This window comes from Eleutherodactylus coqui, chromosome 13 (assembly GCF_035609145.1).
Source record: "Eleutherodactylus coqui strain aEleCoq1 chromosome 13, aEleCoq1.hap1, whole genome shotgun sequence".
NCBI classification, from domain to species: Eukaryota; Metazoa; Chordata; class Amphibia; order Anura; family Eleutherodactylidae; genus Eleutherodactylus; species Eleutherodactylus coqui.
The window spans coordinates 37276992-37291106 of record NC_089849.1 but is presented as its reverse complement, the minus strand read 5'-3'; the positions used below and the strand labels follow the sequence as shown (position 1 = coordinate 37291106).

At 46.5% G+C, this 14115-nt stretch overlaps 1 protein-coding gene across 1 annotated transcript in view; it reads right to left on the bottom strand.

Annotated features, from left to right (window-relative positions):
- The window catches only part of IFI35 (interferon induced protein 35), a 44803-nt gene that overhangs the window by 21173 nt on the left and 9515 nt on the right, over positions 1 to 14115 (bottom strand). The window contains exon 3 of the mRNA XM_066586409.1: positions 6877 to 6948. Within this exon, the coding sequence (XP_066442506.1) occupies positions 6877 to 6948 (72 nt within the window). The remainder of the gene's footprint in view (positions 1 to 6876; positions 6949 to 14115) is intronic.

Sequence of the window (14115 nt, the reverse complement as noted above, 5' to 3'; positions counted from 1 at the left end):
TGTCATAGTCTCATCCGATAGAACATTAGCTGAGGCTTTCGGATTGCTCTGAGCTAAGAAGTGGCACCAAACTAACACCTTCAGGTTACATTCACACGTAGTGGACTGGGTGTGGAATTTCCGCAGCGGAAAAATTAATGCCCATCTGCGCCACTTTATGTGGATCCACACCCTTCATGTGATACGCTGTGGAAAAGTCTCACCAAATCTGCTACATGTAAATGCATCCTATTCATGTTGGGTTGTAGGTATCACAATAGCTCCTATGATGTTAACAGAACCTTATATAACTAGAGTTGGGCCTCCTGGTTTCCTACTCTGTTATGGGCTCCTGCTTGAATGGACCCAATTTTTTATAATTGTGTCTGTATGCTGCGCCACTTTGTCTGGAATTTTAAAGGGCCACTGTTTTTTTTTGTTTCATTATGCAGCTATCCCCTAAGGCCTCATGTCCACGGGGAAAATCGGGCCCGACGCGGATTCTTCATGGAGAATCCCGCATCGGGTCTCTCCTTTCCCGGGAACATGAGGCTAAAAAGAATTTACTCACCTGTCCGGACGCTGCGGACCTGCCCTCCGTCACGGCCGGATCTTCTTTCTTCGGTCCGACGGATGTGCTCGGCATGCCAGCAACATGCCGTGCGCATGCGCCGGGCACTCCATTTTTTTTTTTAACTCCTGCTCTCCCGCGCGGAGAGCAGAAATTCAGGCGCGGGTGTACCGTGGATCCGGACGGCTTCAATAGAAGCCTGCGGGAGACCCGCACTAAAATGGAGCATGCCGCGGTTTTTTTCCCCACACACACACACAATCCGCACCTAAAGGGTAAAATGACATCCACAGGTATTTAACTACCCGCGGATGTCCAATGCACCCCTATGGGGCGCAGATCCGCGTGCGGGAAAAACGCTGCAGATTTTAAATCTTTTTTACCGTGGACATGAGGCCTAAGTGTATGGCCTCCTGCACACGGGCGGGATTTCCCACAGAATTTCCACCCGTGCACGCTGCCATAGGATTGCATTAGGTAATGCAATCCTGTGCAGACAGACGCAATTTGACTGCGTGAAAACTCGCACGGTAAACAAATCGCGGCATGTCCTATCTCTGTGCCAGCCGTCACATAGAGCGCAGAAGACGCTAGGAGGAGGTGAGCCGCGGTGGTCACTGAAGGAATGCAGCTCACATCCCGCTGCGAGAACTCTCACGCAGCGAGAACTCTCGCAGCGGGATCCGACTCGGTCGGCTGCAGAAGGCTTATATGTGAGCTTATGTTACTCTGCTTATGCCCCTTCTACATGGGGCAAGAATCTCACAATTCTCGTCTGCCTGAGTGAATGAGCTGCTGATGTCATCACCCGTTAGTTTGCGCTTGGGCGGTGTGTTTAAACTTCCCGATTCTTGTTCAGAATTGTGCAGTTCTAGTTTAATCTGGCACATTCTATGTGAGATACTGTACAATCTGTTTAAAGTGCACGAGCCGGAACTGATTTTTATGCCAACTGAACAATGACGGAGAAGCACCCGATTCTTGCTCAGTCGTTGGCTCGCATTTAAACTGAACGGTTCAGAAAATTGTTCAAACGAGCGAAACTCAATGGTTCCGTGTAAACGCAGCATTTAGTTATTTCTTTCTGCCTTAGGCCTCATGTCCACGGGGAAAATCAGATCCGCTGCAGATTATACATGTAGAATCTGCAGCGGGTCCCTCCTGCCCCGCGGGCATGAGGGCTGAAAATACAAATAAACGACAATAAACTTACCTCCGATCCGCTCCGTTTCTTCTCTTCGCGGCGGCGTCATCTTCTCTCGTCGCGGCCGGATCTTCATTCTTCGGCTCGGCGGATGTGCACGATGACGTCGGTGACGTGCCCCGCGCATGCGCCGAGCCGAAGCAAAATGATCCGGCCGCGGCTGAGAGAGGATGGCGCCGCGGCGAAGAGAAGAACCGGAGCGGGTAAGTAAAATGTGATTTTTGTGTCCCGCGGATCCGGACGGCTTCCATAGGCTTCAATAGAAGCCCGCGGGAGCCGTCCCCGCGGGAGACCCGCATGAAAATGGAGCATGGTCCAGATTTTTTCATGCTCCATTTTTTTTTAAATCACTTTTATTGACGATCCGCGGGTATTTATCTACCCGCGGGTGGTCAATGCATCCCTATGGGGTGCGGATCCGCGGGCAGAAGAAGAGTTAAAATCCGCTGCGGATTTTAATTCTTATTTTGCCCGTGGACATGAGGCCTTAATCTCAGCCGCTTTGTGATCTCAATTCTGACCAGCTGAGATCTACTTGAGGGTTATGGATTTTCTAGGCCATTTCTCGGCTTGTGTGATGGTGTTACGTGGATCTACCACTACTTAGAGGGGAATACAGACACTCCTGTCAAATATACTGATGATGATCACAGTTATAATGAAGGAGATCACAGCTCAGCCTCCTGGCTGTATACTTATGATCTGTATCTTAAGCCGGTTTCACATCTGCGTTACATCTCTGGTCAGAGGCTCTGTCTTGAAATACTGGAAGCGCTGCATGCACAAACAGCTGCACCCTGATCTGCTGAGTAGTTTGCTGATCACCTTCCTTGAAAGAAGCAAATTGTGAAATATGTGATTATACAAAGGGGTGCGGCTGCCTTGCTGGTCGGTATCCGCACTGTGTTGCACCATTTTGACTAGTGATATTTTTCTCTTTGCAGGTGCGTGTATAATATAACGTATGTGTATTTTCGGGTATAGTATATTGTGTACTGTGGCCATATATGTAACCTTTAACATCTGCTTATGGAACTGGTTTCAACCACACGGGAAAGGACTCCATTGCTTCTAAAGGTGAGGATTATAATATATATATATTTTTCTCTCCTCGCTGCGAGAAGCAGCAATGTGAGAGAAAAAATGCAGCATGTGCTATTTTTGGCAATTGTGTTTTTAAAAATAGTTCATTCTTCCTTATGAGAGTAGAAAAGAAAAAAAAATCCCATTGCACTCACAGGTACATGCGAGCTTCTTGTGGGCACGATGCAATGTTTTGGGGTTTTTTCGTTCCCACACGGAATAGGAAAAATTGCGAATGCAATGCAATTTTTCTTGCAAAACACATTGCACTCACATGAAAATTAAAGGTTTGCAAAAGAGCAATTGCACTCAGCAATGTAAATGCACCCTAAGGCCAGATTCACAACAGCGAGCGCGATATCGGGCACAGAAACTCTGCCTGTTGCGCTTCCCAACGTGCATTTTCCATGTGGATGCAAAGCGGTTTTCATTCAAAAACGCCTCACATAACTTCCGTGTAATTGTGATCCTCAGGTGCATCAGAGGTTTGCAAGTGTTTCCCATTGATTTCAATGGGAAGCCTCACATTGCACTTGCGTGGACATTGTACGGCATGCGACTGCCATGCGATGTCTTTAAAGGTGCCATTGAAAACAATGGGCGAGGCGTTCCGAGAGAATGCCAAAACTCTTAAAACATGATGTTTTGTTTTTTGTTTCCATCCCCTCTGTCCTCGCAGCATTTCTGTGAGGGAAACAATCGGTCGTATGAATAACTCCATCCAAAAAGAGTTCATATTTTGTGAGTTTTATGCGTCTTGCAATGCATATTATGGACGCGTTACAATACAGTTGCCTAAGGCTGGATTCATTCGTGGCTTTATGCCACAACCCCGCGCTCGGCTTACACATGGATTTTAATGCCGATTTGCTGAGGAAATGGCACTGCCAAGAGTGGAATGTGCAACATTTCCGTCCCCAAATCCTTATGTAATACCTGGATTTTGTGGGGGATTTTATTACAGTTTTGAATCCTTTTACACAGACATTGTGATTCCCGCGATCAGCGACAATCTGTCCGATTCTTGTTCCGTGTAACTGCATGGCCCAAATGAACGACAAATAGAACTTGTTTGCTTCTCATTCGTTGTTCAATTTCTGCATGCGGGAAAGTGAACTGCTGACCGGTACTGTATACTGTCAATAGAGGCGGGCTGGCACGAGCGCCGACCCGCTGCCGCCATTCACTCAGCAATGATCATTCCCATGTAAAAGCACAGAAGCCATTGTGCTGGGATGGGCTGGAGAAGATCTGTGCCCAATAGGGCGGGTCATCTAAAATAGTCCTTGGGCTACTATTTTTTTTTTTTCCCTTTTCTTCTAATTCACAGTATACTACCAGAAAGCCTTGGGTGTGCACTTATGGCACTGTGGGGGGTGGGGGTCTGATCACATAACATTTACTTACTGGCATAGTAGATGATTAGCAAAGTCTTATCTGGTGTATGCAGAGTAGCACACAGCAGGAGACTATATCCATATATACAGGCATACAATAAAGAACAGGCTTTCCCCTGCCCACCAGGACAATCCATAAGGGCTGCCAGCATTAGGTCTTCTTTATACTGTATATGGCAGTTTCTAGTTCCCTATCAGCGGCGCTTGAGTGAAGAATGCCAGCTATGCGTCATATCGGGGAATGTGCCTGATAGGACAAAAGTGCAGAACTGCTGTGATGAAGAAAACACAATGCTGAAGGTTTCAGGGAAACAAAGCGGCTTCCAGGAATGGGATCGGTGGTTTCCTGCCCCGGGCAGGGGATGGGATCTGCAGAGAACTTACAAGTTAGGACAATAAGGGCCGGGATGCCTTAAGTCTGATTAGGAAATGTGTGTTAGAAGCAGCTCCTATGTGACACAGCATTGATGTAGAACACAGTGTGTGGTCCCATGTTAGCCAGAGCAACCTAAATACTCTTGTATTAAATATTCTAAATACTCTTAAATAGACAAAATTATTATAGAGGTGATATATTTATTGGCTAAGCAGAAAAAAAATATATGCAAGCTTTCCAGGCTACTAGGCCTCTTTGTAGTACCCAAGTCTGATGAAGAGGCCCAGTAGCCTGGAAACCTTGCATATATCATTTTTCTGGTTAGCCAATAAAGATATCACCTCTGTCGTACTTTTGACACAGCATAGAAAGACTTCACATGTGCAGTCATGGCTGCAAATTTACATAAGGTTGGGAAGATTATTTTCAGGACTGGTCTATATTGTGACACCAACCTACTACTAGTTTCCTGAAAATAAGCCCTACACTGATTTTCAGGAGTGGGTGGGCTTGAAATATAAGAACTACCCTGAATAGAAGCCTTAGCTACACTACATGAAAAAAAAATAGCAATACTTACCTAGCAGGCGCCGTCCGGGTCCCGCCCGCAGGCCTCCGCAGTTCTGGCAGGCTTCCTTCCAGTTTTCAGATGCCAAAAGATGATCGCTTGCTGGTAACAAGGATTGTAAACCCCACCTCCAGCAAGGGATTGCTCTGATTGGCTGAGCCGCGGTGCTCGAGAACCAATCACTGCGACGTTCAATGAGCCAATTACAGCCATCACATTGTAAGTATGATAGGACATCCCCCTGAAAAGAAGACCCTCTGCCTCTTCTGGGGCAAAAAATTAATATGTCAGGATCTTTATGGTTTGAACACCGCTCAAGGAGCTATCGCACCCTAAAATTGCCCACAACTTCAATGTACATCTTCGGAGTGAGGCCACATGTTTGTAAGGTAAGGGCCCTTTTCGATGGAACGATGTCAAGAGTTCGCTCATGCAGATAAATTGTTTGCTTGGTAAGGGCTCATGCCCACGGCCGTGACGGGCTCTGCAAGCAGAATACCACAGCGGAGTCCGTCACGGCGCCCCATACTCTCCTCCGAATTCGCTGCGTAGCTCCCACATGACACTGCCAGCGCAGTACAGCACGACACGTCGGCGGTGTCACATGATGCAGTGGGCGGGGCACGTATTCACACTATATTTCCGCTGTACTACAGCGGAAGTATAACGTGACGGGTGGCTTCCATTGACTACAATGGAAGCCGTCTGTGAATATTCCCACAGCAAATAGGGCATGCCGCGTTTCACTCGGCAGAAATCCGGCCATGGGCATTAGCCCTAAATCATTCAGTCGAATGAGAATGAACGATCAGTATTTAAACTGAATGAGCCAACGAGAATTTTCATGCTTGCATGAAATAAACAATAAGCAAATGAATTATCATTCAGCATTGACCGTGTTTATATTAAACAATCGAGCATTTCCTACGTTGCGCGAGGGTATGTGTGTGGAGCTGCTCGTTACCGCACGAATATTTTCGAAGGGAATCGCTTTCAGATGAATTAGTGTAACAATATAGATATTCATGATGGCAATTTTAAAAAAATGCCATGTATGAATTACTGCAATCAGTGAACTGAAATCAGCCCGTTAAATGGGCCTGCGCCAATCGTACGGAAAATCCGTGGCAATCGCTACATTTTCTAACATAATCATCTAACGTTTCATCTAGTCAAGTCATATTGCGACACTCTGCCAGTACAATAAGAGCCAACTTGGTGCCAGCGGCTAGGTGACACGGAGTACAGTATCCAATACAAATGAACTGTCACATACTAACGCCTTACTTGGAAATCAGATGAAACGCGCGAGCTGCAGCACGTAGACTTCAATATACAATGGATTGCATACGCTGCCTTTACAAAAGTATTAATCTCAGGCTGCGTGGTACGCTGAGCAATAGTGCATGCTGCTATCTATTGCTTGTGCGTATCTACATGTTCATTGCATGGATCAACGAAGGTCCATTGACTCCATTCAGCACATATTACACTGAGGGGGGAGCTTTTACACGCAGCGAGAAGTCGGCGACAATTTTTATGCTGGTTGAAAGCAAGTGACAAATGAGAAGTAAATGAATAGTAAATGATGCTTTGCATTTAGATGTAACTGTTATCGCACATTTTTGTTCATGGGAGCGAATTTTGCCCCCATAACCGTCCCAAATAAATACCCCTAAGACTAACAGAGCGACCTACCTTGTATTTCTCAATCTCCTTTCGTAAAGAGTCTTCACTCATTTTCTCCTCTCCAACATGTACAAAGTCGTCCTAAAATGAGGGAGTCACTCGTGTCAATACGTATTTCTGCACATATAGAACTACTCGCAGTTATAGAATACCTACATATACAATTATCATACTGCAATCCGCCAGCAATCTCTAATGCTTTGCTTCCCCTAATGTCGTTAACATGAAGCTCCAGTACTGACCCCCCTCAAGTAATACTTATATAAAGTTATTGGTACTGCTAACTTTCCAGATGAGGACCTTGTATTACGCCCTATGTATTACACTGTGGCCCATTTATTTCATTGGCCACCATGTAATATTATACTATTTCACAGCATGGCCACTACAGGGGAAATGTTTACTTCCCTTGTGATGACAGCAAGTGTGTTATGTGTGCGGACACGTGGGGTGGGCTAGGCAAGTATAAACTACAGTAGCCCACTTAGAGTCAGCATTCATAACGGGAATACTAGAGGAGTCTCGGGACACAATGGAAAAAGGAATTAGTCTTGGACAAAATTTTTGCTGCCTGGACTTACTTCCCAGCTTCTGAATTAGAAAAGCGTAAATGCACACGGGCAGAAATTCCTCGGCGGTATTTCCCGCAGAATTTCCACCCGTGCACACTGCCATAGGATTGCATTAGATAATGCAATCCTTTGCAGACAGCCGCGATTTGTCCGTGTGAAATCTCACGCGGTAAACAAATCACAGCTGTTTGTAGGAGGCCAAAAAGAGAGCCAAGTCCTGATCATGTTGGGGGAAAGAATTGGGCGTGCTGAATTACAACACCAGGCCGTTTTATGCCCTTGAAGGTAAGCCGCAAGAGTTGTCTGGCTGTGGATTTCTCCATTGGCCCCACGTAACACACATGAGCGCTTGATCATATTGGGTATCCATGTGCAAGAGGGAACCGAGAGAAATAGCTGTCAGCCGAAAGCTATTGAAGACGTACAAAGACGCACCGATTGAAATGCCTAGTTAGTGCCAGATGTGTTCTTTTTCCAGCGCAATAACGCATTGTTTCACGCATCTCTGTGCGCACTCCCCGTTGACTTCTACGGGGACCTTCGGCGTGCAAATACGGAGTAAAATAGAGCATGAGCTATTCTTTTTTGTGCGACCAAAATACGGACGCAAAATACAGAAATGGGAATGATTGATTTCAATGGGTTCTATTCCCTGCGTATTGCAAATACGTCCGTGTGAAGCCGGCCTTCACACTTGCAATTAAATCCTGCGATGCGAGAGTGAGTGAAACCGCAGAATTACGAAACCAATGGTTTCATTCCCATTTGCGATGTTTTCACTCATGCAATACAGTGGGGAAAAAATCACGGCATGCTCTGTGTGGTGCAGAGTGTAAGCTCTCGCCTACGACCTGCAAGTTCAATCCCCACATGAGTCAGGTAGCCGGCTCAAGGTTAACTCATCCTTCCGAGGTCGGTAAAATGAGAACCCAGATTGGTTGGTGGGGGCTAATAAATGAATTTATTTAATTTTTTTTTCTTAATCTCCCATGTTTTCCTATGGAGCCTCCTTTTTATTGCATCGCAAAGCACAAACTTGCGATTTTCAAGCGATGCATTTTTAATAAGAATGAGCGAGCATACTCAATAAGGCAAACTACTCAAGCGAGTAGTGCCTTATTCGAGTACCTGCCCGCTCGTCTCTAAAGATTCGGCTGCCGGCGCGGGTGACAGGTGAGTTGCGGCGGTGAGCAGGGGGGAGAGAGAGATCTCCCCTCCGTTCCTCCCCGCCCCCTGCCAGCACCCGAATCTTTAGAGACGAGCGGGCAGGTACTCGAGTAAGGCACTACTTGCTCGAATAGTTTGCCTTATCGAGTATACTCGCTCATCTCTAATTTTTAACATTCGAAACTCCTATTGTCTATCATGAGAAAAACACGCAATAAAACGCAGTAAGCAGAGCTGAACGAGCGCCGATCGTCCCTAACAGGCAGTCTGCCAACGCAAAACCACCTTGAGCTCCAGTATATACTTTGCACCAGGGAGTCAGACAACAGCTGGTCGCTCCCAGGGTGTTGATCCCCATACCAGCTACTTCACCTAGGTGACCTTTATCCCTAATTCCTCGCACCAAGAACCCTCAGATTCTAAGATTTTATATAGACATAGCAAACGTTACACAGATGGCAGAACAGACAGGTCATATATTAATCTGAGTGCAAATACAGTAAAATCCCCTTAATCTGAGCGCCAGTAGTCTAGAAATTCTTAGAATCTGTCAATAGTGTCAAGAAACTAAATAAAATAATCTACAGTTGACAGGTAGCTTTCATATTCCAATAGACGCTTCCCCCCATATGACCTTCAGACCATCCAGAATATTGCATATCTCAGCACCATTTATGTTACTGGAATTTACTAAAGGGTTAAAGCTATCAATTGGCTGATGTGGAATAATCACGGATCTAAATAAATCTATCTTAATCTTGTTGAAGTACTAAAGCAAATGAGATTAGGCCAACTCTAATTAGCATCAAGCTCCCTGCAAGGTGTTATCCATTATCTGGACAGACACCCCAGAGACCACCCCTCCCTCGTTTGGTTTATTACCCTAGCATCAATACACAAGTGTGTATCTCCTATGGAAATACTCGCCCATATCAAAATTAGTTTCAACACCCCTCACCCACCATGAATAAATGCTAATGTATCACAAATAGTGGCATGTTTAACTCCACACTCTACATCAAGTACCATCCTTAGCAGACCAGGACCTTAAAATCCTCTGGCCCATGGAAGGATTATTCAACTGCTTGAAAGGATTATGGAGTTTTATGTAAATTATAATTATTGCACAATGGAATATTCTGCAACTTTAATTCATCCTGTGTTTCAACTCCCCACAGTGCTGAAGAACTCTGCCTGCAGTCAGTAAATAGAAACCTTGTTTATGTGCAAGGGCTGAAAATTTAGGGCAGGCTTACACAAGTGTAATTTCATTGCGTATTACGCACGCATAATGGAGTCAATGGAAGTACATTGATTTTCATTGATACATTGCCACTTACGTATAATACAGGTGTAAAAAAAAACCCCAAAAAACACAGCATGTTCTATTTTACTGCATATAATGCGCACTAGAGCCCTATGGGTGCATACAAAACACTCAACATCACAGCAGAGTCCGCAATGGCGTACCCCCAAAAACCCCATACTTACCACTCCGGATCCACTGGACATGTCCCACATGGAGGGCCGGCGCGCATGCGCAGTACAATACATGACGTATTCATGCGATAGTTCTGCTGTACTACAGCGGAAGTATAGCGTGACGGACGGCTTCCATTGAGTACAATAGAACCTAATAGCTGCGGGGCAACACCGGATTTCCACTGCGTAAAACGACTAGAAATACGACAGTGGGTATTAGACCAAATATAGGAAATGAAAAACAAAAATGAAACCGAGAAGCCTGTGCATGGAAGTGTGTGTGAGATATGCTGTAATGCGCAGTTAAAAATTACTGCCATACGTGGCCATAAGCCAGCGCGACCGAAAATCATGTGAATGGGCGCACAAATCTGCAGTTTGTGTGTCCATTCAGACAGCCCGGGCCCGGTGCATATACACAGAGCTCGGGATACCATCGGGCGAGGGGAGACAGCTCTGCTAAACTGCCTCCACCTTTCCATCCCCTCGTCGGCTCTCGGCAAGGGGAGGGGGTAGGAGCTAATGTGCTAAGCTCCTGCTCCCTCTCCGCCCCTTGTTGGTTGCCAGCAATGTGAGACATGCTGCTAAACTCCCTCCTACCTCCCTTTTCCGACAGCTACCATAGGAGTCTATGGGAGCCGCCGTATTCCGGGCCAGAAGATAGTTCAGGAACTATCTTTCCTGGCCGGAGTTAAAGCGCCCGTCAAAGTTCGCACCATATGTGCTATCTTGACCGGCCGGGCGCTTTTATGCTGCAGGAATACGCCCATCTGAACTGATGCATTGTAAATCAATGCATAAGATGGGCAGCGTATATCAGCCGGGCGTGAAAATGGCAGCCAATATAATAATAATCTATTTATATAGCGACAAACATATTCCGCAGCGCTTACAAAAACAGGGGGATACAGAAAGCCAAAAATACAAAAATCACTGTTACATAGTAATCAGTTGGATACAGTAGGGGTGAGGGTCCTGCTCCAATGAGTTTACATACTACAAATAATGGAGTGATGCAGAAGGTAAAGGGCTGGAGATGTGCACGGTATGGCGGGGTGGGGAGTGAGGGGTGCTATACACATTGACAATAGTCAGACATTAAGCCATGTGGTGGCTGAATCGGTGTGACTGCAGGGGGTGGTTGAAAGCGGCTAGCAGGGTTGTAGTCACTAGGACAGGGAGCCTGTTATCAGGCGGAGTACAGAGGGGTTTGGTTTAGGAGATATGATATGCCTCCCTAAAGAGGTGCGTTTTTAGAGCACATCTGACGTTTTGTGAATCAGGAATTGCGCAGATAGTCTTGGGTAGCGCATTCCAGAGGACCGTGCTGCTCTGGAGAAGTATTGGAGGCGGGAATGAGAGGTTCAAATTAAAGTGGCACTCAGTCTGATTTCGTTAGCAGAGCAGAGGGCCCAGGCTGGGTGGTGGACTGAGATGAGGGAGGCAATGTAGGGCAGTGCAGTGCCATAAAGAGCTTTATAGATGAAGGTAGTGAGTTTAAATTGAATTCTGTATTTGACAGGCAGCCAGTACAGCGACTGCCACAGGGCAGAGGCGTCCGAGTAGCGGCTGGACAGGAAGATGAGCCTGGCTGCCGCATTCAGGATGGATTGGAAGGGGTAAAGTCTGGAGCAGAGGAGGCCGATCAGCAACGAGTTGCAATAGTTGAGGTGAGAGTGGATGAGAACAACAGTGAGTGCTTTTAGCATGTTCACAGTGAGGAAAGGGTGGATTCTTGCGATGTTCTTGAGGTGCAGCTGACATGTTCAGGCCACAGATTGGACGTGGGGGGTAAAAGCAAGATCAGAGTCGAATAGGATTCCAAGGCAGCGGGCGTGCTGTCTGTGAGTTATGGTGGCACCACACACTGAGATGGAGATGTCAGGATGAGGTCGGTTAGTAGAGGGCGGAAACACCAGTAGGTCACTTTTCGAGAGGTTCCGTTTTAGGTCATAGAGAGAGGACATAGTGTTAGAGACAGCAGACAGTCGGTGATGTTTTGGAGGAATGGTGCAGAGATGTCACGGGAAGAGATATATAGTTGGGTGTCGTCAGCATAAAGGTGGTATTGGAGGCCAAATCTGATGGCTTGTCCAATAGGGACTGTGTAGATGGAAAAAAGGAGGGGGCCAAGGACCGAGCCCTGGGGGACCCCAACAGCAAGTGAAAGAGGAGGAGAGGTAGAGCCAGCAAAGGAGACGTTGAAGGAGCGGTCAGATAGGTAGGAGGAGAACCAGGAGAGAGCAGTGTCCTTTAGGCCGATGGAGCGAAGCATAGTGAGGAGGAGTTTTTGGTGAACAGTGTCAAATGCTGTGGAGAGGTCGATGAGTATCAATATTGAGTAGTCACCCCTCGATTTGGCAGTCAGGAGGTTGTTTGACACCTTTGTAAGGGCGCTTTCTGTTAAGTGTTAGGGGCAGAAGCCGGACTGTAGGGGGTTGAGAAGAGAGTTTTCTGATCGATAGCTTATGAGGTGGGAGTAAACCAGGCGTTCTAGTAGTTTGGAGATGAAGGGGAGGTTTGAGATGGGTCGGTAGTTACCAGCATCAGTCGAGTCAAGAGTCGGTTTCTTTAGCAGTGGAGATACGATGGCATGTTTGAAAGAGGAGGATAAAATGCCAGAGGTCAGAGAGAGGTTGAATATAGTGGTGAGATGGGAGATAACCACGGGGGAGAGAGACCGGAGGGAGGTGTGAGGGGAACAGGGTCGCTAGCGCAGGTGGTGGGGCAAGCAGAGGAAAGAAATCTGGAGATTTCTTCCTCTATCGTTGGTCTGAGTATAGACAGCGAGTAGGGGCTGTTACTGACAAGACTAGGGTCAGGGCTAGTCTGAGATTGGGAAGTTATTTCCTGCTGGATGTCGTCTATTTTCTTTTTGAAGTAAGCAGCCAACTCTTCAGCACTGAGATCTGGCACTGGGGGCTACAATTTTGGGCTGAGAAGGGAGTGAAAGGTATCAAAGAGCCGTTTAGGGTTGTGCGATACTAAAGAGACGAGAAGGGTGAAGTAGACTTGTTTCGCACGGTGGAGGGCGAGGTTGTAGGTTCTGAGCATGAATTTGTAGTGGAGAAAGCTCGTGGACATTTGCGACTTTCTCCACAGCCATTCGGCACAGCTAGAGCACCGTTGGATAAAGCGCACTTGAGGCGTGAGCCAGGGTTGCCGAGGTCTGCATCGATATACGCTCGTGTGAATGAAGCCTTCTACATGCAAAACTTTACAACACGCTGATGTGAGCCCGGCCTTATTCTGACCTAGTCCTACTCATAAAACTGATGGATTTGTCACAATATGGCAATGAAAAGTATCTATTGTAAGCAAAGTACAGCAGCACAAATGTATCTCCTGCCCTGGGCTCCAGACTTATAGCTGTTGTTACTGCACCAATCAAAATGATAAGGCATAGAAACACTAATGACCCTTTTAGACACTATGAGAACTGCAGGATTCCCATTTGCCCGAGCAACCCAGCTAGTGACGTCATCAGCAACTTGTTACATCACCAACTTGTTAAGACAGGCAGATCATCCTTGAGAATAGTTTAATGAGTCGCATTCCTATGTGTTTAAACGCAACAACAAGTGAACCAGCCAATGATGGTTTTTATGCCGGCTGAAACTGAACAACAAACGAGAAGTGAACGATTCTTTTTCGGCAGTCAGTCGTTGGCCCACAATTGTTCAGTTTTGTTCATTTGAACGATTTTTGGAACAACAGTTGTTCCATCTAAACGCACTTTAACGCTAGCCATAAACCTTCATATGCATGGTCATCCGCTGGCTGTTTCCCCCATTCTACACATTCACATTGGACTTGGCCAAGCATTCATGAGTTTTCAATGGGGTCGGGAAGAGTTCTCAGATTGATGTCCCGAGTGCCGATCAACACACGTCAATTGATGCTCGTTTCATTTTCTTTTACTAAGGCTTCTTTCACACGAGCGCATATCGGCCGGCCGTTTTTACAGCCGGCCGATATACTCTACGTTGCTAGTGAAAGATTTGGTGAACGGGAGCACAAATCAAAC